The sequence below is a fragment of the Anas acuta genome, chromosome Z, assembly GCF_963932015.1.
Source record: "Anas acuta chromosome Z, bAnaAcu1.1, whole genome shotgun sequence".
In the NCBI taxonomy this organism is placed as follows: Eukaryota; Metazoa; Chordata; class Aves; order Anseriformes; family Anatidae; genus Anas; species Anas acuta.
In genome coordinates this window covers 45,328,538-45,352,830 of record NC_089017.1, presented here as the reverse complement: position 1 = coordinate 45,352,830, position 24,293 = coordinate 45,328,538, and the positions used below count along the sequence as shown (strand labels likewise).

At 37.4% G+C, this 24,293-nt stretch overlaps 1 protein-coding gene across 4 annotated transcripts in view; it reads left to right on the top strand.

Moving 5' to 3' along the window:
- The window catches only part of PRRC1 (proline rich coiled-coil 1), a 30,136-nt gene extending 8,042 nt beyond the window's left edge, over positions 1-22,094 (top strand). For all 4 annotated transcript variants that reach the window (XM_068666437.1, XM_068666440.1, XM_068666438.1 and 1 more), the window contains 7 exons: positions 2,601-2,984; positions 4,273-4,436; positions 8,118-8,220; positions 13,009-13,172; positions 14,500-14,603; positions 17,160-17,262; positions 20,530-22,094. In XM_068666437.1, coding sequence (XP_068522538.1) covers positions 2,601-2,984; positions 4,273-4,436; positions 8,118-8,220; positions 13,009-13,172; positions 14,500-14,603; positions 17,160-17,262; positions 20,530-20,739 — 1,232 coding nt within the window. In that variant the 3' untranslated portion in view covers positions 20,740-22,094. The remainder of the gene's footprint in view (positions 1-2,600; positions 2,985-4,272; positions 4,437-8,117; positions 8,221-13,008; positions 13,173-14,499; positions 14,604-17,159; positions 17,263-20,529) is intronic.
- The last annotated feature ends 2,199 nt before the right edge of the window (positions 22,095-24,293 follow it).

Here is a 24,293-nt window from a genome sequence, read left to right as displayed (position 1 = left end):
GGATTCTGTTTTAATAATGACGTACAAAAGCTATTTCATTGTGAGCCACTAAAGGAGAGATGTGCTGTAGAAGATACATGCTCAACAGTAAATTACCTTTTTAGTAAAAACACAGCTTTATGGGACAACTGTGTAAGAGTAACCACTGATAGAATGGCTGGATGCTTTGGCTGGAATTAAAAAACAGATGCCAGTGTAAGGTTACAGAGGTATCACCAAATGTGAAATTTATTCAGTGCATTGTTCGTGTCAAGCTATTGCAGCAAAGGAATTGGAGCTGGAAATGCAGAGTGCTACAGGGTGTTATTGATATGGTTTGTTTTATAAAAACAGCCTTTAAATAGCAGAATATTGACAATAATTTGCAGTGAGATGAGGGTTGACCAGTGACATTTTTTGCATGATAGAGGGGTTTGCTGGTTATTTTGTGGCAAAGTGCTTAGAGTTACTGAGCTTAAAGATGAGTTGCATGTTTTTCTGCTATGAAGAGAAAACTTTTCTAAATTGTCTAACCTTTTCTGTAATGACAGTATCAGCATTGTGCTACCTAGCAGATACTTCCTAAAACTAATAGAAAAAAGTAATGTATCCCATAGAGGCAAAGGAGGTGTTTTAACAGGCAATGAGAAAGTATGCTTTTCATTAGAAACTCATGATATGGAGACAGCGTTTTGAAAATAGCTGTTTGGGAATGTTTCCATTATTATGTGATGCTTTTTCTGAAAAGTAATACAAGCGTATACCTTTGAAAACTCCTGTCTGTACACATAAATTTAGATGTAGAAGTTCCTGGCTTGTTTAAAAATCTTCAACAGAAAGAGTTTCTGTGGATTTTGAACTGATTTATTAAAAAATATGAAAGTGTAACATTAGTTTGCTTTCTGATTAACTTACATGAATTTATTATCTGGATTTCAAGAAAAATGCATTAAAGAATTAATGGATGGAATGGAAAAGAAGAATCATGATTTAGAAAGCACAGTGAATGATGCGATTCCTCCACTTGGATCTGGATCTTTGTGAGGTGTTTTTTCAGCTATGACAGATAGTAAATCCAAGTGTCAGATTAAACTGAGCATAGAACCAAACCTTTTAATCACTATATGAAAGTGTTAGACCAAGACTTCAGAAAATAATGAGGCTTACTCAATCACACTGCTCACACTAAAGAAAAAAAAAAAGTATTAAAAAGAGTATATAATTCTATATTAATACTTGGACTTGAGAGGAGGATCAAAGATTGGCAGAGAGCTGGAGCATCTCACTTAAAAAGACAGTATTAGAAAGGTGGAGTCTCAACCTAGCTCTGAGCTGCCTTCCAGTGCCTAAAGGGGGCCCACTGAAAGGTGGGGAAGGTCTCTTTACCAGGGAGCGTAGTAAAAAGTAAAGCATTAAAGGCTTTATACTAAAATAGGCTAGATTTCGATTAGACATGAGGAAGAAATCCTTTACTGAGGGTGGTGAGCCACTGGCACAGGTTGCCCAGAGAAGTGGATGCACCATCCCAGGAAGTGTTCAAGTCCAGGCTGGATGGGGCTTTGAGCAGCCTTACTTAACAGAAGGTTTCCCTGCTTATGGCAGGCGGGTTGAAGCAAGATAGTCTTTAAAGTTCCTTCCAACCCAAACCGTTCTGTGATTCTAATAGTTATTAATAGTATATTAATAATAAAAAGTGTTAGGGAGAGCAGAAAGGTGTTCGTATTACTACTAAAGAGTGTTCCAAAAAAATGCCATTCATCTTTATCTCATCCTTTTAAAATTTGTTTTATAATGCACATAATATGCTGGTACAGTGCTACAAGAAAGTAATTTATAAATAAAGAAATGTGCATGTATTGGATGATGCTTGCTCAATTTTTTATTATTTTTACTGAAAGGGGTGTATGAGATCAGTGCGTTAGTGTAATTCCACGCATCATTTGACTGTTGATCATGTTTAGGCTGAGGTGCATGAATTGCTTGAGCTGATCCAACAGTTTATTGCTATCAAAAAAAAAAAAAGATCATTTTTGTTTTTCTAACTTACTTTTCTGGCTATCGTTGATTTAGTGAGCAAAATTGGCTTATCCAAGGATCATGTAGGGCCAGACTGAGACAGAGAAAGCATAGGGTTTATGGGACTAGACACCAAGGAATACAGGTCTGCCTGGTCAGTATACCTTACAGATTGACACCTCTGAAGTAACTACCCTAGCCCTATATCTAACCTGAGTATACATTTGATTTTTCTTGAAGATGGACACTTCCTGCATCACCGTAACTCCTGTTGATTAAGCATTGACTTAGCTGTCTAGAAATTTCTGCAGCAGCCTTCAGCAGCTGTCCATTCAGTAGACAAATGTTGACTCATCTTTTTCTGTTTTAGGCTAAGGCAAATAGGGTAATGCAAGAAAAAGGGACGTGGATTACATGATACTGTCACAAAAAAATGAGTGGAATCAATGTTGTGTGCAAACTTAAGCAAAACTAACATTCCCTTTCAAGGGAAAAAAAGCAGACTTGTTCAAAACTTGCTTTTGAAGTTATCTGACCAACTCTGTAACTGAATTTCTGAGGTTAAGGAGTGATATTACTAAAACACATTTTTTTCTCTCTCCTAGCTTTGTCCAGTCCCCTTGCTACACCAAGCATGTCATCTCCAGCATACTCACCACCCGTGCCAGCCGCGGTGTCTCCACTTCCTCCTCCTATGATGACTTCGGCTTCTCTTCCATTTGTACCTTCCGCAGCAGTTTCTACTATTGCACCACCTTTAACTCCTGCCCCACCTCCTATTGCCCCTTCAGCTTTTAGTACCTCCCTGCCCCAGTTCTCTACACCTCCTCCATTAAGCTCTACAGCTGGCCCTGGTCTTTCTGCACCTCCCACTGGTCCACCTATTTCAGGATTTTCCATGTCTTCAACCTATGACATTACTAGAGGTCATGCTGGTCGAGCACCACAGAGCCCACTGATGCCATCATTTTCTGCACCTCCGGTCACAGGTATCTTTTTTTATTTTTTTTATATGCTTTCATGTTTGTGAGACGTGGAGCGTGTTGACCTCCTGGGTGGTGGTCTTTTTTATTCCCAGCTCCGCTAGAGTCCTGCAAGTTTAAGTTCTTATTATTCCAGGTACAATTAATTGATATAGCCACGCTCAGAAGAATGGAGAGTAGCCTTTAAAATACAGTCATGGTCTAGAACAGAGTCCCCTTTTATGGAGGTCTATTAGCGTCCAGGCTTGCAAAAAACTACTTGAGAGATGTGGGTTTTGTTAACTTGTGCAGAAGAATCAGACTGAATGTGGAGACGTATCTTTTGTTTAGGACAGAGTCAAGTAGAGACATGGTATTTCCACAGTATGGTATGACATTGCAGGCTGTAATCTCATATTTTAGTTTTATTTTTTAATCTTTAATGAACTGCTCATCCCCTGACACCGGCTTCTATTTTCTTATTTCAAGTCGCTAAATTGCATTAGGACAGCTAAAAATACATACCTTCCATGCAAGCAGTTTCTGTAGTTGCTTGCTCTACTGATGTCATTTTCTGCTAGTGGAATGGAAACTTGGCTGTTTACTTGCAATTGGGCCAGGCTTTTTCTGTTATTGGTGATATCTCTTTTAAGTGTTCTGTATTAGGAAAATGTTTAAAAAGACCTATCTGTTGGGCAATGTAAGATAAAAATAACTCTTGATTAAAGCCTGTGTTGGAAAATCTGTTAAAATAGACCTGAATAATGGGGTAAAGGTTCAGGCTAAAATTTTCTATTGTTTGAGTTTCTTTTTTTTTTTTTCCTTAAAAATATGTAAAGCTTTTCATTTGTTTGCTCCTTTTTCTATTGCTACTAATTTCCAGCACCCAGGGTTAGAAATTTTCCTACCTCTCTTTTTATTATGTATGAGAACGTTCCTATCTTTATATGCAGAGAGCAACACCCATTCCTCTTTTTCCTCAACTGAGGGCATATTATTAAAATTTGAATACAATTAAAAGCACCACTATTGAACTAAGCTCTAATAAAAAAAACATTGTTTAATTTTACACATAATGTACAGGCAGTCTCAGTTCTATTAGTAGACATTGTTGAACTCATTTACAGTAGTTATATCTGCTAACCTTTAACAAGCAGAATTGTTCTGGGGCCATCAAGAAACGAAGCAAAACAGCCCAGTATTCTTAAATTCTTCCTGCTCATTTTCCTGTTAAACAATGCATGTTGCTACAGTATAACAAATTAAGTGCAGTAGAATAAATGAACGCTTGTGTTTTATTTCTCCCTTTTACAAGGTGTTTTGGCAGATCCTATTACTCAACAAGCATCTTTCTCATCCCCTTTGGCTTCTGGAACTGGAAGTGGTTCTGCAATCACTTTTCCTGAGGAACATGAAGACCCCAGAGTGTCTACTACTCAGGGTGGAGCACCTGCTGGAGGACTGTGGGGGTTTATAAAAGTAAGGTTTTTTCTCTTGTTACCTTTCACAAGAAGTTATGACTTCTTACTGGCTGCAGTAGGACAAACCTTATTTTTTAAATGCATGTTAGTGTGAATCCCATCTTTCCTCAGGTGTCATGTGAAAGGTGGCCATTTTTAGTTGTGATGTTTGTTGAAGCTAATGCTTTTTCTCTTCCTCTGCATAGAAGAGGAAGGACTACACAAATGCAGGTGTTTTAGATTAATTTTAGTTTTTGTGACAGGAAGACTTGCCTAACAGGTTATGTCACCCATTCTTAAATCAGGTGACATTTTAAAAAATCCTTAAGACTTGAAAGCTGCTTTGTACTTCATAGCAATTGGATGCCGAACAAAATGATAATGTTTTACCTCAACAAAATTTATTTTTTTTAACATTTCCTTATGAAGTGAGTTTGATTTCTTTGGGATGCAAGTCCTGCCTGTTCTGTAACAGACAAGTCTCTTCAAGGGGAGAACAATAAAATCTCTTCCACCTAAGAAAAGTTTACCTGAGAAATGCCTAAGATATCTTGTACGACTTTTCTGTTCTACTAAAAAGTGTGAAATGTACCCTGAAGAGTTCTGCTCTTGGAGCAGTCTCACAATACCGAGGAAATAGCAAGCAGCATCCACAATTAGAATTTATTAGTCTGTAACCTTTCTGAAGCTTTGGAAAATGCTACATATAAGTAGCTTTGTGTAGATTGTTGCAAAATCCAAGGGCTGTTAAATGCTAAACCCCATCCTCAAGAGCAGCACCATCTTTGCTGGTTTATGCCAAACCTGAAGGAAAGATTGAGGGGACTAACATCGTGATGGGAATGTAGAGTCTTGGAGGGACTTTCAAGCTCTTTGGAATGTGAAAAGCTGGGAGAAAAAGTTGTGACATGGCAAACTCTACCAGCAAGGAATACACATCTTGATAGTGAAACAGCTTTGAAGCGCCAGATTAAACCTCCATCACTACAGTGAGAGCAGCGTGTGGTGCTGCCCTTTTCAGGGAGATACGTCTTCTCATGGCTATGAAAATACATGGTTTTCCTTCCCTTAAATAATGTCCTTCTCTCAGTCATTATCTTTCTTTTTGTATTTGCAGTAGATGGTAATGTTCCAGAGAATGTTCTTGTGGCATGGTTTTGTAGCCCTTTTGAAAGTATGAGAGCTTGTAGTTGCAAATTATCAGAAAAGCCAATCTCATCCCCATTACTGTTGCCTTTATAGCAGGAAGGTTCAAAAGGTGTCCTGTTTCCATTTTCGGAGAAAATCACTATCTGACATCAATAATAAAAACTAAACCTTTATTGACATATTAAGTGTTCTGTGTGGTCCATGTGCTCAGTGGCCTCTTTTTGAGGACTTTTTAGGTCAGAGAATAAGGAATCATTAATTACAATGAAGCCATCAAGTTCTTGATGTTTGTCAGCATACATCAGACTTTGTCTTCTGAAGATGAGCTGGAATCTAGGAGACAAACTGGTAATTACTGTAGAAATGCATCTTGGATTCCTGTTGAAGAACTGAAATAGTAGTTGCAGTAGTTACCCTTGTTTCTATTCTAGATGTAGTCTGAACTACTTTTTTCTCAGGTGTTCTTAAGATAGATGTTTATACCTTCTAGATTCCCTTCAAGTTAGGTAATACTCAAGATTGTGACAATCTAAGATTGACAAGTTTATGGTCTAGAATTGAGATCCAGTTCCCTGGATCTGTCAAAGGTGGCTGAGGAGCGTTATAGATATATTCCAAGATTGGTTGCATCTGTCAGAAGCAAAGTTGGACACTAAAGCAGTCATTGCACCTCATGGCCTGAGTATTTGACTGGTTGAACAAAGAGGACATCAATACCTACATTTTCAACAGCTGTGTATTTGCAGTCTTCCAAAGTTGAAGATTCCCCATCTGTTTGGATTTATGTTGACTTAGCAATGACTTGGTAGAAATTCCAAATCTAACTACATTATGGTTCACAGTGTTGTGAACCTCAGTGTTTTGCACTGATAGAAAAAATGTAGATTATTTCTCGCTGCTTTGTGACAGGCCAGTGACCACAAGGCAGTGTGCAAAGGCAGAAGCAGCAGTTTCTTGCTCTTCATGAACTTGATTACCTGCAGGAGATGTGTATTAGTTATTAGTTAGGAAGCCAAGCTGGAAGTGACTGGAGAAGTACTGCTTGACTCCAGAAGTGGAACTTCCTACTGGCAGCATTTCTGCGGATCTTATTCCCTCAGGTCTCTTCTTCTTCACTTGAAGCAGACAAACCTCAAATTATGAGAGAACTGAAGAAGGAATATTACTAGAACTGAAGAAGGAATATTACTGGCCTGCTCATGACAGCATCCTGTGGATATATGAGAAATCACAATAACTTACGTATTACTGAGTGATGCTACCATTCAGAAAAGTGTCTGGGGTTGTATGCATGGGAAATAAGAGGCTACAATGGGCTCTGCCATGAAAAAGTTTCATTATATTAGCATTAGAAATTGTTCTGTTTCCTTTATCAAATTCTATAGGCAGGCTTAGTGCTCTCCACGGTGATGGGAAGAGTACCTAAACTCAGCAGTGAGCTATTTCAATGTGAGGTGTGGGTAAAACAATCCTTATTAGTATCTATACGATATCTCAGGAGATGTAGGATTGTGGCTTTTTGCCTTTGTTAAGTTTGCAACAAAGAAATAGAAAGCATTTGTATTTGTGGAAACAAAGCTTTGCTGAGCAGAAGTTATTCTAAGATAATTAAAGCTTGTCTGATTCTGCAGTTCACTGAAACATGTTACATATTAAGCAAGTGCTTGCCAAAAAAAGTGCATGCACAGTGCTTCCCTGAATAATGCTTGTTCTAAAGAGAAGCAAATGTAAGCATTTGCATTTTTAATGTTAGACTTAAAGCAGCCTGCCTACCAAAGAAATGTTACAGGTGTTACAGTTCTTAAGTTATAAATGTTACAGTTTCCAGTTACTTATCCCTCCCTAATTAAGCATTGTTGTCTTTCTTCTTTCACCCTGTAATCTTTCCTGGATTTAAGTAAACTTGTGAAGAGATACAGACATTCATTAAGACTATTTGCAAGACACAGGACAGTGTTTGTGTTTATATTTAATCAACTTTGAAGTCTGTCAGCAGCTCCACCTATGATTTGGCTGGAGAGTACAGAACATTTTTCCAGTATTGTTTAGAATCTATTTATAAATTGAGGACTTTCAGCTCAATTGCCCTAGAAATATTTCTTAGTAATGGACAATACAAAAATAGATCCTATTGTCTTTATGAAGGTTAGAAAAGAGAGTTCTTCAGCCTAAGTTAGCACAGACCAAATCTAGCTGCATGCTCTGATGGTGCTTATAGTTAGCATGGGAAATCTACAACCTTACTAAATGCACACTATCACTGATAGAGATGTTTCTTCTTAAGCTAATCTGAGTAATGCATTAATGCAGAGGAGGATGGGAAAGACAATACTTGAAGTAAATGCTTTAACTAAAGAGTCATGCAGTGATAGTCATCTCCCATAGCATATATGCTGAGGAGTGAGATGCAATGTTAAATAGTGTAAATGTGATAGGGAAAACACAAAATAGTTTAATATTTTAAGGGACCTTTTTGTTTGTTTGTTTTTTAACTAACACTTTGGCATCCTGATAGAAGATAAATATGGAAGTCTTATTTGCTTAATTTTAGGGGGTAGCTGAGAATCCCATGGTGAAGTCTGTCCTTGATAAAACCAAACATTCAGTGGAGTCTATGATCACAACACTGGATCCTGGGATGGTTCCATATATCAGTAAGTATTTGTGACAAACCATTACATAATACTTGCAAATAATAGGTTAACCTAATAGCATACTACTTATATGCTTGAAGTTTGTATATCATAGAATGGTTTGGGTTGGAGGGGACCTTAAAGATGACCTAGTTTCAACCCCTGTGCCATGGGCAGGGACACCTCCCACCAGACCAGGTTGCTCAAAGTCCCATCCAGCCTGGCCTTGAACACTTCCAGGGATGGGGCATCCACAGCTTCCCTGGGCAACCTGTGCCTATGCCTCACCACAAAAAGAGTAAAGAATTTAAATATGTGGTATGTTAATTCAAAGCCACAGTACTGTACTGATTTTTCAAGTGTATTTTCCAATGAATCACTCGCTGTGAGGCTGGCTTCATTTATGTCTTGAGGTTCATTTGGCATTTGTATTCCACTATAGTTCATGTAATGGCATAGTAATACAATTTTAATACAAATTGTGGAAGATGAGGAGAAAAAAAAATGATAAAAATAATAAAGAGCACTCATGTATAATGTCTGAGTTTCCATACTTTTTTTTCCCACTGTATCTCCGTTTAAGTGTTACGGAGTTTAAAGTACATTGTAAGTATCAATTTATTAGATCGCATGGTTAAATACTAGTATTGTATAAGGTACCACATTCAAACTAAAACAAGTTGAAAGGTGGACAGACTCAGAGAGGCAAAGGACAGAGGTATTTACATGGCTTTTGAGGCTTTCTTCTGACTTTGATCTGTTCTACTTCTCTACTCTGCTAGTATTATACTATTTTTAGGAAATTCGGCAAACTTAAAGCAGTAGGAAAATGAAAATTTTTAAGCAGTCTAATGAGGTCTGAAGCATTGCTGGGCATTGAGCCTTCAAGGAAAAGCATAGCATTTCAATTAGTTTGAAAGTTATTAGGAGGGAGAAACTTTGTTGTATTCAGCGGTTTTTGTTTTACTGAAGTACATGTTATGTCACACATAGTGACCTGAGATTTCTACTTATTAAATATGGAACAGAAGACATAATTTATCTAGGGTGGTGGTTTGTTTTTTTTATCCTTACCCCCCCCTTTCCTTCCAGCAGTTCTCTAAGCAGTCCTCCCTCTTTTGTTGTGCCAATACTGCCCTTTGTCTGAATGTAGGTCAAGCTGATCAGGAAGCTGATGTGGCTGAGAAATAACTATTAATATTTTTTTGCATTTTGTTTTTCGGAGCTGTTTTTCAACTGGATTTATTCTGTGATCAGGCTAACAATATTGCTGCAGTCTTGCACTAATGCAGTGGACAATATGTCAAATAAAAGGGGAAGACGACCTGATCATTGAAAGTAGTTAATCATCTTAAATTTAAGTAAATATATCCCAGCAGTTTTCAGTGGCTCAGGGTAAAGACTTCAGTCTGAGTCAAACACATGAAATGAAATATCTGTCTGCACATTAAATGTTGGGTCACCTTATAAGCATGAAAAAAAAAAAAAAAAGCAAAAGTTTTAGAACAAAAGAGGACAATCAATCTCAAATTGTCTTTGGAACCAGCATTTCAGGAACGCTCAAGGTGTACAATGTACAGGGACTGGACCTTAACTGGATGTGACAGTTCTGTCTTAAATATACACCAATACATTCAAATTTTTACACTTTAGATTTTACTATTTCCATATTACCATAATGTGTGACAGATTCAGTCACAGATTTTCTTTTAATGCATGTTTTACCTTTGTTTGTTTCTGTGGTGAAAAGAAATAAATGCTTTTGTTACATGATGATCCTTAATATAAAAGCACATAATCTAAATTCATCATGTGCAGAATACAAACACGAGTCAAAATTAGTTCTTAAGTTAATATGCAGTAACTTATTATTAGATATGTTTTGGCTTAGTTTTCAGTTGACTAAAAAGCTCATTAGCAGTTTTTCTATCCCTAGGCCATGCAAAACAAGGCTAGCTTCAGCAAAAGCCTGCAGTCAGTTTTAAGAACATGTACTTAACTTGATTTTTATCAAGAAGGAATCAATGAAAAAAGATATTTTCAGTAATTTCCCTATTTTTATTGGCCTGTTGTTTTGCTATGTTGAAAATAAATGCACCAGAGTTCAATGATGTGTACATCCAATTCCATTCAGTAAACTAATTAATATATAACAAGATTTAAAAAAAAAAAAGGCTTACTACTGTTCTGGCATACCTTTGGGAATTCTTCATAAAAAGAAAATATTTCCCGTAATCGAGGTCTGCTGAGTAATATGAGCCAAGAATAAACTGTTCTTTCCTTTAAAATTTAAACTTAAAGCTTTGTTTGGAGGATTTTATTTTAGATAAGGATAAATACTGCAGGCTTTATCAGCAGGTGTAATTAAGTGAGATTTTCTGTTTAGAATCACAGAACAGCTCGGGTTGGAAGGGACCTTAAAAGATCACCTAGTTCCAACCCCCCTGCCACAGGCAAGGATGCCACCCACTAGATCAGGTTGCACAGGACCTTGTCCAACCTGGTCTTGAACAGCTCCAGGGATGGGGCATCCACAACCTCTCTGAGCAAGATGTTCCAGTGCCTCACCACCCTCTGCGTGAAGAATTTCCTTCTAACCTCTAATCTATATCTCCCCTCTTTTAGTTTAAAATCATTCCTCCTTGTCCTAACATTATCTGCACAAGCAAAAAGTTGCTCTCCCTCTTTTTTATAAGCCTCCTTTAAATTTTGAAAAGCTGCAAAGAAGTCACCCATAGGAGAGGTGCTCCAGCCCTCTGATCATTTTTGTGGCCCTCCTCTGGACTCACTCTAACAGCCCCACATCTCATGCTAGGGGCCCTAGACCTGGATGCAGCACTCCAGGTGGGGCCTCATGAGGGCAGAGCAGAATCATATCCCTCAATCTGCTGGTCACTCCTCTGTTGATGACGCCCAGGATGCAGTTGGCCTTCTGGGCTGCAAGCACACACTGCTGGTTCATGGTGAACCTTACGTCCACCAGAACCCCAAAGTCCATCTCTCCAGGGCTGGTCTCAATGAGTTCTTCTCCCTGTCTGCACTCCTGTTTGGGACTGCCGCAACCCAGGTACAACACCTTGCAGTTAAGACTTGTTGAATCTCATGAGGTTCATGTGGGCGCAAGCAAAATCACTGGACTTAGTCCTTTTTTTTTTTTCCTTACAGGTGCAGTTTGTTTTTCTACAAACAGTGGGCCTGGGTGATGACAGGTTAAAAGGCTTTACTAGTTTGCTGCTCTGGTCCTAAAAATGTCCTGATGTGTCACAGAATCACGAAGCGGTGGAGGTTGGAAGAGACCTCTGGAGGTCATCTTGTCCAACCCCCTGCTCAAGCAGGACTATCTAAAACCATGTACCCAGGACCATGTCCAAATGGATTTTGAAGATCTCCAAGGAGGGAGGAGGTGCTACCACCTCTCTGGGCAGCCTGCTTGGTTGCTTAGTCACCCGTGTAGTGAAAGCATTTTTCCTGATGTTCAGAAGGAACTTTCTGTGCTTCAGTTTGTGCCTGTTGCATCATCACCTGTCACTGGGCACCCCTGAAAAGAGACTGCCTCTGTCATCTTTGTTCCTTCATTTATTTCTATGCACTGATGAGATCCCCTATGAGCCTCCTCTTCTCCAAGATGAGTCACAGCTCTTTCAGCCTTTCTTCATAAGGTAGATCCTTCAGTCCCTAAAGCATTTGGATCAGACCAGTGGTTAATCTAGCCCAATTTTCTGTCTTCAGCAGAAACAAAAGGACATGCTATTTAATAAACGACAGTGGATCTGGTGACTTTCTGTAGTCCATTCATGTTGGACTTCACAGTCATTCACAGCCATTGGACTAAGGATCATAAAAGTCATGTCCCAACCCATTATTTTTAGTGCCCATTTGTGGACACGTCTATGAAGTTGCCTCAGTTTTTTAAACTTTCTGATGCAATTTATTTATGTAACTTACTCTGAAATATTCCATGTTTGAAAAAAATTAAAGCTGTTCTTAAGAAACCTTGTCACAGCAGAGACGAGTTTTCAGATATATTTTTGCATACATTAAGTTTGACAGTAAAATGATTCAGTGGTGATAGACAAATGCAAGGTACATTTGAGTTCATGAGTCTTTCGGAGTAGTCTTAGATTTCTATTAGTTCATGAAGTGTTTTTATTGTAAAAAAATAAAAATAAAAATAACGTTAGTGAAAACTCACCCTTCTTTATGAAACTCATCTTTTTCATATGGAAGTTCTTTGGAAATATTGACAACTTTTTGATCCATAGATGTTTAGTCTATAATCAATATAAAATTGTAGGGAGGAAGACTAACAACAAGATACTGAAATTTACAGTCCAAGGACCACTAGAAAGTGATGCAATCCTTTGTTTTAAAGCTTATGTAATTTGACATTTGTTCACTGATTCTGCTAACTGCATCTGTGTTCTTGGTCTCTTTCATAAGGACAAATTTCCATGTCACACCAGTATTCTTTACTGCTTCCCTGAATATCAAAACATCCTTAGAAATGGATGTCTGAGTTACTCTCCTAAATCCCCAGACTCTCATAGTAAATGAGGAATCTGCTTTTTTTCAGGGTACTGAACATTTCTCAGTTCCTGTTGTCTTTTTTTCATCCATAAATCTCTTTGCTGTTCATCTGACTCTTACTTTCTAGTTTCGGTTACTTCTGCTTCATGAAGGAACTTTTGTGCAGTGCATGGGAAAGAAAAGACCAACCGGAGCATATTCTTAAGATATAGAACATATTTGAACTAGCTTATATATAATGTGAACGTGGAGAAATAAATACCAACACTATGTATTTTACAGAAACTGGTGGAGAACTGGACATTGTGGTTACTTCTAATAAAGAAGTGAAAGTTGCAGCAATTCGAGATGCTTTTCAAGAAGTCTTCGGAATGGCTGTTGTTACTGGAGAGGCTGCACAGTCTAACATCGCACCCCAACCTGTAGGCTATGCTGCAGGTTTAAAAGTAAGTTGATATGTAACAGTACTAATGTGCCTCCAATGCAAAGACAGATTGTGGAAATGTTCACCCAAAGCAAACTTATCTTCCATAAAGGGAAGGTCAATTGGTAGTACAGGTGAACCTTTGCTTTTTTTATGATCTGGATCGTTAAATGTTTCCAAGTGGCTTGTTGAAACATGCTTTTATTTCTTCCTGGAAATGCATTCATCTCAGATGAAGAATGGTTTCATCAATTTCCTTATGTCTTTTGTTTCCATCACGTCTAGCATACTTTGTGAAATTTTTTTGTTACAGTTTCTAAGTATATCAGGCATTTGTTCTTCAGCTATTACTAGCGCAGTATTTTGGGAATGTTAGAAATGAAAGGAGACTCTGAGGCTGAGGTTGTCTCTGCACTAATTCTGTAGGTCAAAGATAGTTTGATCACTTTGGTAGTTTGAACACTTGTCACAGGGATCTTCCCAAGCAGATCTATGTAACCCTTAAAAGGTAAGAATGAACTGTGCAGCCTCACTAACAGCTGTGCTGGCCCAAATAAATGGTTAGCAAAGGGTGTTTCACCAGATTTTAAACTGCATGTTCAAAAATGCTGTAAAAAACTACTTCCCGTATGTTGTTTCTTAAATGTAAGCAAATCATTCGTTTATTATAAATTAAATAGTTTCTCCTAATTGTTGGGGCAGTGTTCACAGCTGAGTTAAGACTACCCTCATACCTGTGTATTAGCAGATACGATTTCATACTGAGGTAAAGGGGGATAATGTATATGTTCTTTACCTGCCTCTTCTTTCCCTTTGGCTACTGCTGTGTAATTCTAATATTTTTATTACAACCTAAAAGTTATAACAGATTTGGGGACATGATTTCTAGATCTTACTTGATGGGGTACCACAACAAAGAGATTCTCCTTTGGTCTTAGAACACTCATAAAGGATCTAAAACAGAGAAATATTAAGCTGCAGAAATGGTAAAAGAAATATATGCTTATGCTTTAGCTGACAGTAAAACTTGGTGCAGTTACAGATTAGGAATTCTTTGTATGCTAGTGTAGGTCTTTTTCATGGAAAAATAGTAAACTAAAAATACTGAATTAGTCTTACAGTTTTTGTAACTATTGAGGATTCCCCTGTGAGCTTTTTTTTTTGTAACTATTGAGGATTCCACTTTAAACTGTTTTTTTTTTTAAATTTTGAAATAAGAGTAATTTTTCCAAATCTCTCATATTGTTTAACTTGAAAAGTACATTGAGGAGTTCTTTTTGTATTCATCTGCAAGTATTGTACTATGTTGTGACTCAGACTGTTGTGTAACAGTTTACATTACTTTCTAGGGAGCCCAAGAAAGGATAGACAGCTTGCGTCGGACAGGAGTAATACATGAAAAACAACCTGCTGTGTCAGTGGAAAACTTCATTGAGGAATTGCTTCCTGACAAGTGAGAACCTGATACCTATTCTTGGTGGCAGGGGGGAGGGAGGAAATATTCTTTATTGACTCAAAGGGACCTACTATGAAAAGTTAGCATTATCACTTTCTCAGCAGAAGACAGGAGGGAGTCTATCTTCAGTATTGCTTTGGCAGACTTGATTTTGGAGAGGTTGTTCAGCTTATTGGCCAGACGTCTTTAGAGTTGAATAGACAAGATCCTTGTCAGCTTTATCAAGACTCACGTTACAAAAGCACGATGAAGTTGTACAAAACTGACAAAATTAAGGAGCTGTAAAAGTTGAAATTTGGCTAATGACTTCCTTTCTCACGTGTGTGTGTGTTCTTTTCTCTCTCTGAAACTGTATTCAGTTCAGAAAGTATATTTAGAGATGTTCTGGATTTGGAGTAGTGCAGTTTCCTGAGGTACTATATTACGCATTTTCATTTCACCAGGAGTGTGCTGCTTCTAATCTGTTCCACACAGATGTAACATATCTGAAGGCACAATAGTTACAACTTGATGTCATAACACGCTTTTTGACAGACAGTTCTTGAAGTAGTTTTATAATTATTTTCCAAAACAATGAGACTATATCATGTTTCCTTGATACAATCTGAAATAATTTTTTCTCATCTTTGCACTGTTGTTCGTGTAATAGACTTTGATTCATTTTTTGATACATTTGCTCCATTTTTGGAGGTACGTTTAATATCCCTAGTGGAACATGAATGGTGAACTTTCTAAGTAAAGAAAATTAGGAAGCATTTTAATTTTTAAGTATTTATCTCCACCTAGTTCAATTTAGATGTTTTATTATGTTTACACAAAGGAGTAACTGTGACAATAAGGTCTCTGTTTCAGAATAATTGCTGTTCTCTTTATTTGAGTTTACTCATTCCTAAACCTGAGAATTTAGGATAAAATATTTGTAATGAAAGAGCTGGCCCAGGAAGATCATAGAACAGAATGCTAACTTTTCTGTCCACACCATACATGCCCCAAGAATATCATAATCTTCAATATTATTTACAGTAGAAACAAAGAATTACTTGATGCTTGCTTCATCCAACAGGTGACTTTGAAAGTTTCCCTGCATGTTGTTACGAAAAAAAAAATCTGAACTATTTTTGGCTCTATTTTTTCTGCAATGAAATAATAGATCATGGTGTTAATAATTGATAAATAATAATTCTGAAGTGAGCATTGTGGTGTTGCACTTCAGTATCAAGGATAAAATTTGTGTTCTGCTGATATCCTTATCATGCTTACAAATATCTGAAAGGAGAGCAGTGTTTCCAAATAACCACACAATTCTCAATGGTCTTTCAGAGAGCTGAAGGACATCACTCCCCTTCCAATTGTGCATTCTGAATACTGTTTGCAGAATAAGTTGCAAAGTATTTTGTTATCTTTCCATTTAACGACTTTTTTTATATAAATTGAGAGCGCTTTATCCGTGAAGTCTTTCATAGTTGCAAGTGAGAGTAGTGCTCTATCACAGGGCATTCCAGTACTCTGTTGCCTCCTGCAAAAGAGAATGCAAGTGAAAGTACTTCTTCCCCTCTCACTCTACTGCAGTCTTGCTCTGACAGTAAGCTATTGTCACCCCCCCCAGACAGTCATTTGTTAAATTTGAGTCTTCTCTATTCTATTCTGTTCTATTCTATTCATAACAACATTCTTGTTTCCCACACTTTAAAGTATAAAACTTAATTTATATGTAGACATATAATATGTAGAAGACAACAGCTTCAATATTTAGCTTTCTAAATCTTTTATGATTTTGTCCTTGCTTTTGTTTGTTTTCTATGAAGTGTGTCTCTCCTGTGGCAGCTCAACTGTAAAAGTGTTCTGGAAATTGAATACAGTGAGGCAATGATGAGTTGCCCTTAGTTTTGTTTGGATTGTATCAATGTTAAAAGTTTGATAGGGAGAAATTGCTTAATATTTTTGTAAACTAGGTAGAGAAACATTCTTGGTACTTCTTCAGTAGTTTTACCAAGCCTTCTGCAGCAGGCACCATTTTTTCTGAAAGGTGCAGGTTTTCTTCAGAAAGGTTTAGTTTTCTGACTAAAGCATTTAAGTGATTGTAGTAAGATTTTATATGCCAAAAAAAAAAATCTTCTGAATATAGAACATGAATGAGAATTAAGGTTTTTGATTGTTAGGGAAAGTTATTTTAATGAGATGCATTATAGAAAAGATTGCATGAAAAAAGTAACATAATAAGTATGTCTAAAAGAATATATCTGTACAGGCCCCCTCTCCTCCAGCTTTCTGTGTTTCTTTGATCTGTTCCTTATATTTTGTATAATTTTATTTATTTTATGCTTATTAGATGCATACTCATGCACTATAGTACACACTATATACATACACACCAAAGATGATGTATACAAATTTTATTTAAAATATGCAACACTCTTAAATGAAACTTCATTGCATATAACTACATATGTAGCAAAATTTGTAAAATGTCTGAGTTGTAATTCAACTACAAACAAGTTTTCAATCAAGTGATACATAGTACTAAAAAGTGAATTAATTTGCATATTGTTGCAGGTGGTTTGACATTGGATGTTTAATTATTGAGGACCCAGTTCATGGAATTCATCTGGAAGCTTTTACCCAAGCAACACCAGTGCCTTTACAGTATGTTCAGCAGGTGAGTTATCAGGTTTCTTACAGGTGTTGGATTAACAGTCAAGACATAAGATTTAAGTTTTAATATCATTTATGATGTGAGTTCGTATTGTTGCTTCACTTAAATCTTTCTTTATAAATGAGGATAAAAAATGCTTCTAAGTCATAGGTAAGTACTACTTAAAAATCTTTAGGCATTTGTGGCAAAGTAATCCTTGCTCACGAGTCTCATTCTGCAGTATACGGCCCATGAAACATTTGTTTTACTTTTCTATTAATCAAGAAGAAATTAACGAAGAGGAAATATTAACCAAAAAAATTAACTGAGAAAAAATATTTCCTCAAAATGGAATATAATTTTAATCACTGTACTACATCTGTCAGTCTGGTTCAGTGTCTAAAAATAAACCTTACCAGTCTTTAGATGAAATAAGAATACTCGCATTTCTCCCAGGCACACAGGAAAGCCTCGCAGCTCAAGAATGCACTAAGCAAGTGCACCAAGTACACACAGTAAGCACTCTTACCCAAGAAAACGAGTGTTTCCCTGAGATTCATCTGAGGTCAACAAAACTATGTAATAGTGGAGTGTATGTGCACACACATGCACATGTTACTAAATCAGTGAAGTATCTAACATCTTATTCAGGCACAAGTATAAAAACCAAGAACACTCCAATTTTAATAAAGCTCATAAAACCTAGATATTTTATGTTGCTAATTAACAGCATACTGATAGGATAGCATCCTGTATTGGTTAGTGTTCCTAAAACTTACTTCAAATAAATCACAGATACCTTTCCATATTTGTGCATGGACCTGATTCCACAACAGACAGTCTCTTACCTAAAAACAAGACAGATTTCCTCTTTTGACTGTGCTATTCTCACAAAGGTTTAAAATTTCTGAAATAGAAAGATTTAAGTCTTGGAAATTCCATGGGTCATCCCACTGAAAATAACCAGTACTGGGCAGTTCTTAAACCGACAATTTTTTCATGAGATTGCTTACATTACTTGGGCCACACTGGGAATTATTCCAAAATCCAGTCGCTGCATGTTGCCTGACTGCAGATATGAGTCATACATTAGTTAATTCTGGTTCGCAAATTATTTTTAATGTTTCTGTAAAGAATTCCAAACCAAAACTGAGAGTTTGATCTGCAGAGGATTGTTTTGAGAAAACAAATAGTGATTGTTTATTTTTTGTGCGTGTAATACCAGTTCCATTAGAGTGGAGATTTGTGGGATAGTTCTTAGTTTTCAGAGCTCTTAACAACTTTGAAAAGCTGATGAGTAGCAAAATGAGAAATACTGCTCCGTTTCTGTAGTTTTCCAGAATGCTCTTAAAAGAGTGGTGAAAGACGTGAAGCTACAGGAAAAAATACTAATTAAGCAGATACAACTTCACTGAGGGATCTAAGCAACCCATCTGAAAATAAGCACAGCAATGTGAAATTACTGCATAAATTGTTACATAGTTCATATCAATGCTCCATAGACCCAAAAAAAAATAATAATCATGGTAGCCGTCCTTCATTTTTGCTTTACAGAACACTATTTTGTCATTTAAAAGCTATTGGTAATAGCAAATTGTTGGGCTCTTGATTGGGTGTGTGCACCAATTGTTACCTTTATTCCCATTATGTCTCTTTGAGTTTCTCTCAGGGGTGTGAGAGAAACTTATTATGAATCCAGATAAATATCTGTAATTTAAATCTAGATTACAGAGTGGAGGAGAAAAAAAAGAAACAGTAATCGTATAGTGGTATTTCAGACAGAAAACAGAAGAAATGTGCATTGGATGATAGATCTTATTTGTTACTCACAGTACAAAAGGTGTAAAAGAATACATGAAAAGCAATTAAATTGCTAGCTGTGTGTTTTGTTGTTTTTGTAATAGAAAACGTGATAAAAGCATCTGCATAGAATGAAACTTTTTAGAATTAGTATATAATTCTTACTGTCTTTACCAATGGCATAAACTTTTCTGAGCACATAATTAGAGACTCATGGCTGTTTATAACTCTTAAATATTGCTTGATTTGAGAAAGTAAAAGGTGAATTTGAGATCTTGTTATGAGAAGCTTCTGTTAAGAGGCCAGATGTCGTTGTCTTTTTTTTTGTCAAACCAGAAACTGCAAGAACATGGGAAAATACTAGACTTTTATTTTTTTTATATTTTATTTGGTGTTTACTGATATTTAGCACCAAAAATTCTAAATTTGTCTGTGAAGTTATGTGCAATTGTGGATCATAATGGAGATACCATAACAGATATTCAGTCCCTACTGTCCGCTAAATTATTTTCTTACTGCCAATATGTTTGGATTAATGAGAAGTGTTGAATTTGCTTTTTCCTTACAAAGGAATTCTGCCTCTTCTGTACCTCTGGAGAGCAACAACTTATTTCCATATTGGAGCAGATTATATATTCTAACAAATTTGTATATGGGATTGGACTAGATTATTCTTCAAGGTCCTTTCCAATCCCTAGCATTCTGTAATTCTGTGATGCATACTGTCACTTTACAAGACAGCGGTTGTAGGAAGGCAGAAACACACTGCTGAACTTTGGTCTGCTGCACATGCAGTGGAAAAAGACTAACTCAGTTATTTGTCAAAACAAAAACTGTATGAAGAATTTGGCCCATTGTGCAATGTTATGAAGAAATAAGTAATACTAAGAACAGCCTTTCTTAGGCTGAAAGTCTTCTTCGTTGTATGTGAGAGTGGCCAGAGGTGGTTGTCTGGGGTGAGAATGGAAACAGATAAATGCAGTGGTACTTAACGCCGCTATTTACCATCTGCATCCAGCCTTGGGGAATTACAGTGTATGCACACTGTGATCTCATGCAAATAGCAGTCTTCCTTTTCTGCCAAGCTGTTTTCTTGTTACTTGTCTGCTCCAAAAGGACATTTTAGCCATTAAAAAAAAAATAAATCTGTGGAGAGTAAGAATTTACTGTATGAATATGTATTGTTACTGATTCCATCTGTTGGCTACTTCAAAAGAGAAAACTAGTTCATACTAATAGCAGAATGTCTTTATGCCCTCAAATATGTTTCACATTTAAATTGTTCAGATGTCACTTGGATCATGATAGACACAAATTTAAAAAGTGTAATTGGCTTGCAAAATTGCAGGGCAGTCTGAGATTTGGATTCTGATACTATTTTATTTGCCATGTAGTCCCATTGTAAGAAAGTTTAATGCTAGTCTTGGTGAAGACAAACAAAACTACTCATTTCATGCTCATTCAGTAATCACTTCTCAAAACATTACACAGGCTAAGAGTCTCACTCCTCAGGACTACAATCTGAGATGGTCAGGCCTGTTGGTGACAGTGGGTGAAGTGCTTGAGAAGAACATACTGAATGTCAACAGGACTGATTGGCACGTGGTATTCACTGGCATGTCCCGTCGACAGATGATCTACAGTGCAGCCAAGGCTCTGGCAGGAATGTACAAACAACATCTACCACCCAGGACCGTTTGAAAGAAGGCTGATCCGTGACACTAAGGAATACTGGCTTTGTTTCTGGAATAGTGAAAACTATGTATTCTAATTCTCAGTGGGGATACAGCACAGATTTCTAATCTACCTGTAAACTGTATTTTACTTTTTAAGATGTGGAGGTGGTTTCCAATAGTGGAAATGAGCAATTCCAATTTTTAATAACCATGTGATTTCCAATATAATTCACAAAAGAGGAAATCAGAACAAACAGATATATTTATAAGTAAGACAAATAACATCACAGTTTATAAATTGGAATGTGCTATTACTTGACACCTTAATAGGCATTTCTGAAATGTTTAATATTTCAGTTACTCAATATACTTTTTTAAAGATGGGGATCATTGTTTAGCTACTTATATTAATAATATAAACATGTTGACAGCATAATATGTATGTTAAATGTGCATTTCAATCTAGAGAGACAACTTCTGAATTAGATGTTATCTTGGGGCCTGTGCTTAAGTGGTATTTCACACATCAGAGGTTTGGTGTATGTAAGTTCTCAGGACTGATGCTGAGTAGTTTTTTTTAACATGTAACAGTGAACTGCTGAAGAACAGCACAAACCCATGCCCTGTTAGTTCGAGTCTGGGCTAAATAATTCTTGAAATCTCATTTTCCAAGCTGCATCTTTTTCTACGTATAGCTTCTCTGTAGCAGAGATGAAATCATCTCCAGATAAAACACACAACAGATTTCAAGTTGCTTCAGTGGCTTTTAGATCAGGTAGCACATACACATGAAATTATCTCAGCATTGCATTTCGACATCATTTACTACAGTATTTCCAAACCACACATTTTATATGGAATTAGTATAATTTCTTCTATCAAGTTATGGTTGTCAGCAATTGGATGTGGAAAATAGTGAGATGTATATCACTTGCTTTGCTATCCTGCATTTTCTAAACATTTATAGGTCTTAAATGCCTTCTTGATGTCATGGGCTCACTGTTTCTCATATAAGTTTTTGGTCTTCTCTGATTTTTTTCATGGCTTCACTTCTATCTATGCTCACACAATCGTAAATCTTTATGCAGAAATATGGAAGTAATTGTGAAGAGAATATTTTGGTAATAATACTTTTTTTAAGAACAAAGAATAAACAATTACTTTTTGTTTGCCTTAAACGGTTTTGCAGCTTGTATTCTTTTGCTTTTACCTTTCCTGATGCTTTCAGAGGACATATTTATATACAATACTGTTAAGCCGGTTCATATTTGTACCCAGTGAAAGCCTGTCTATTTCCAAGTAATATATTTTGCCTTAATTGGCTTACTCTGTAAATTAGTTGAATAAATGTTTTTCCTAGATAATTGTACCTATTATAAAGGTTTACTTGTTTTTAATGTAGCTGATGAACACCTTAATGGGGAAAAAAAACAAGCCCATATCTGACTGTTGAGGTCATGAAGTTTTTTACTGGGGGGACTTAGTATCAAAAGTTAAAAGGGTGATACTGGGACTTCTGTTTGCCATCAAGAGTGAAATGAAGTTCTTATAATTTAATGGGAAGCTGTAAGTGACCCACTACATTATTTGAACATTCACACGTCTATGGGGCTGGATGGGATTCATCCAAGGGTACTGAAAGGAGCTGGCAGAAGAGCTCGCCAAACCACCTTCAATAAACTACCACCAGTCCTGACTAACTGGAGAGGTCCCATTTGTCTGGAGTTCAGTGAATGGGACTCCAGTCAACAAAGGCAGGAAGGAGGATTCAGGGAGTTTCTAGGCCTGTCAGTCTGACCTCAATGCCAAAGAAGATTATGGGCAGGTGTATCCTGAATGATCATCACACAGCACATGCAGGACAATCGAATAATCAGATGAAGCCAGTATGGGTTTACGAAAGGCACATCCTGCCTGACTAACCTGACCTCCTTGTATGACAAGATGATGTGTTCAGTGGGCAAGGGAAAAAGCTGTGGTTGTAGCTGGGTTTTAGTAAAATGCTGGGCATTGTTTCCTATAGTATTCCCCTGGGAAAGTGGCTGCTCATGGCTTGGACAGGTGTATGGTTCTCTGGGTGAGGAACTGGACAGATTGCATGGCTCTAAGCTGTAGTCAATGGAGTTCTATTCAGTTGGCAGCTGGTCACCCATGGCATTCCCTGGGGCTCAGTATTGAGGCCAGTTTTGTTTAACATTTGTATCAGTTATCTGGATGAGGGGATTGAGCACATCCTAAGTAAGTTCATGGACAGTACCAAGTTAGACAAGACTTGATCTGCTTGAGGGTAGGGAGGTTTTGCAGGGGGATCTGGATGGGATAGTTCAACGGGCTGAGGCCAGTCGCATGACACTCAATGTGGTTAACTGCTGGGTCCTGCACCTGGGTCATAGCAACCCCACACAGTGCTATAGGCCTGGAGAAGGGATGCTGGAAATTTGCCAAGCAGAAAAGGGTCTGGAGGTGCTTGTTGACAGCCAGATGAACGTCAACCAACAGGGTGCTGAGGTGGCCAAGAAGGCCAAAGGAATCCTGGCCTGCATCAGAAATAGCGTGGCCAGCAGGGCTAGGAAAAAAATTACCCCCTTGTATTCAGCAGTGCTAAGATCACACCTCAAACCTTTTGTCCAGTCTTGGGCCCCTCACCACAAGGATATTGAGTTAATTAAGCATGAGCAGAGAAGAGCAATGAAGCTGGTGAAGGGACTAGAACACAAGACAGAAGACTGAGGGAGCTGCAGCTGTTTAGTTTGGCAAAAAGGAGGCTGAGGGAGGACCTCATTGCTCTCTACAACTACCTGAAAGAAGTTTGTTGCAAGATGAGTATCAGTCTCTTTTCCCAGGTGACAATTGGTAAGACCCAAGGAAAAGGACTCAAGTTGCTCCAGGGGAAGTTTAGATTGTATATGTGGAAGAATTTCTTTACAGAGAGGGTGGCCAAGCACTGGAAGGGGCTGCTAGATAAGTGGTGGATTTCCCATCCCTGGAGGCATTTAAGAGTCACGTTGTTATAGCATTAAGGGACAGGGTCTAGTGATGGGAGTAGGTCAGGCTGATGGTTGGATTTGATGATCTTGAAGGTGTGTTCCAAACTAGATGATTCTGTGAACTCATTATTCAGTGCAGGTATCTTTGCTCTTAATGTCTTTTCAGCTTGCAGTGTATAATATGTTAAATGCTGCCCTCTTATTCACCGCAACAATATCATAGAATCATTTAGATTGAAAAAGACCTCTAAGATCATCAGGTCCAACCTTTAACCTGTCATTGCCAAGTCCACCATTAAACCATGTCACTAAGCACTACATTTACATATTTTTTGAAGATCTACAGGGTTGGAGCAGTGACTCAACTAGGCAGTCTGTTCCAATATGTAACAATCCTTTCAGTGAATAAATTTTTCCTAATATCCAACGTAAACCTCCCCTTCTGCAACTTAAAGCCATTTGCTGTTGTTTTATCAACTAGTATTTGGGAGAAGAGACCCATCCCCACCTCGCTATAGCCTCCTTTAAGGTAATTGTAGAGTTATGGTATCCTACATGATAAAAAGTAGAGAGGACATGAAATTATCAGTGG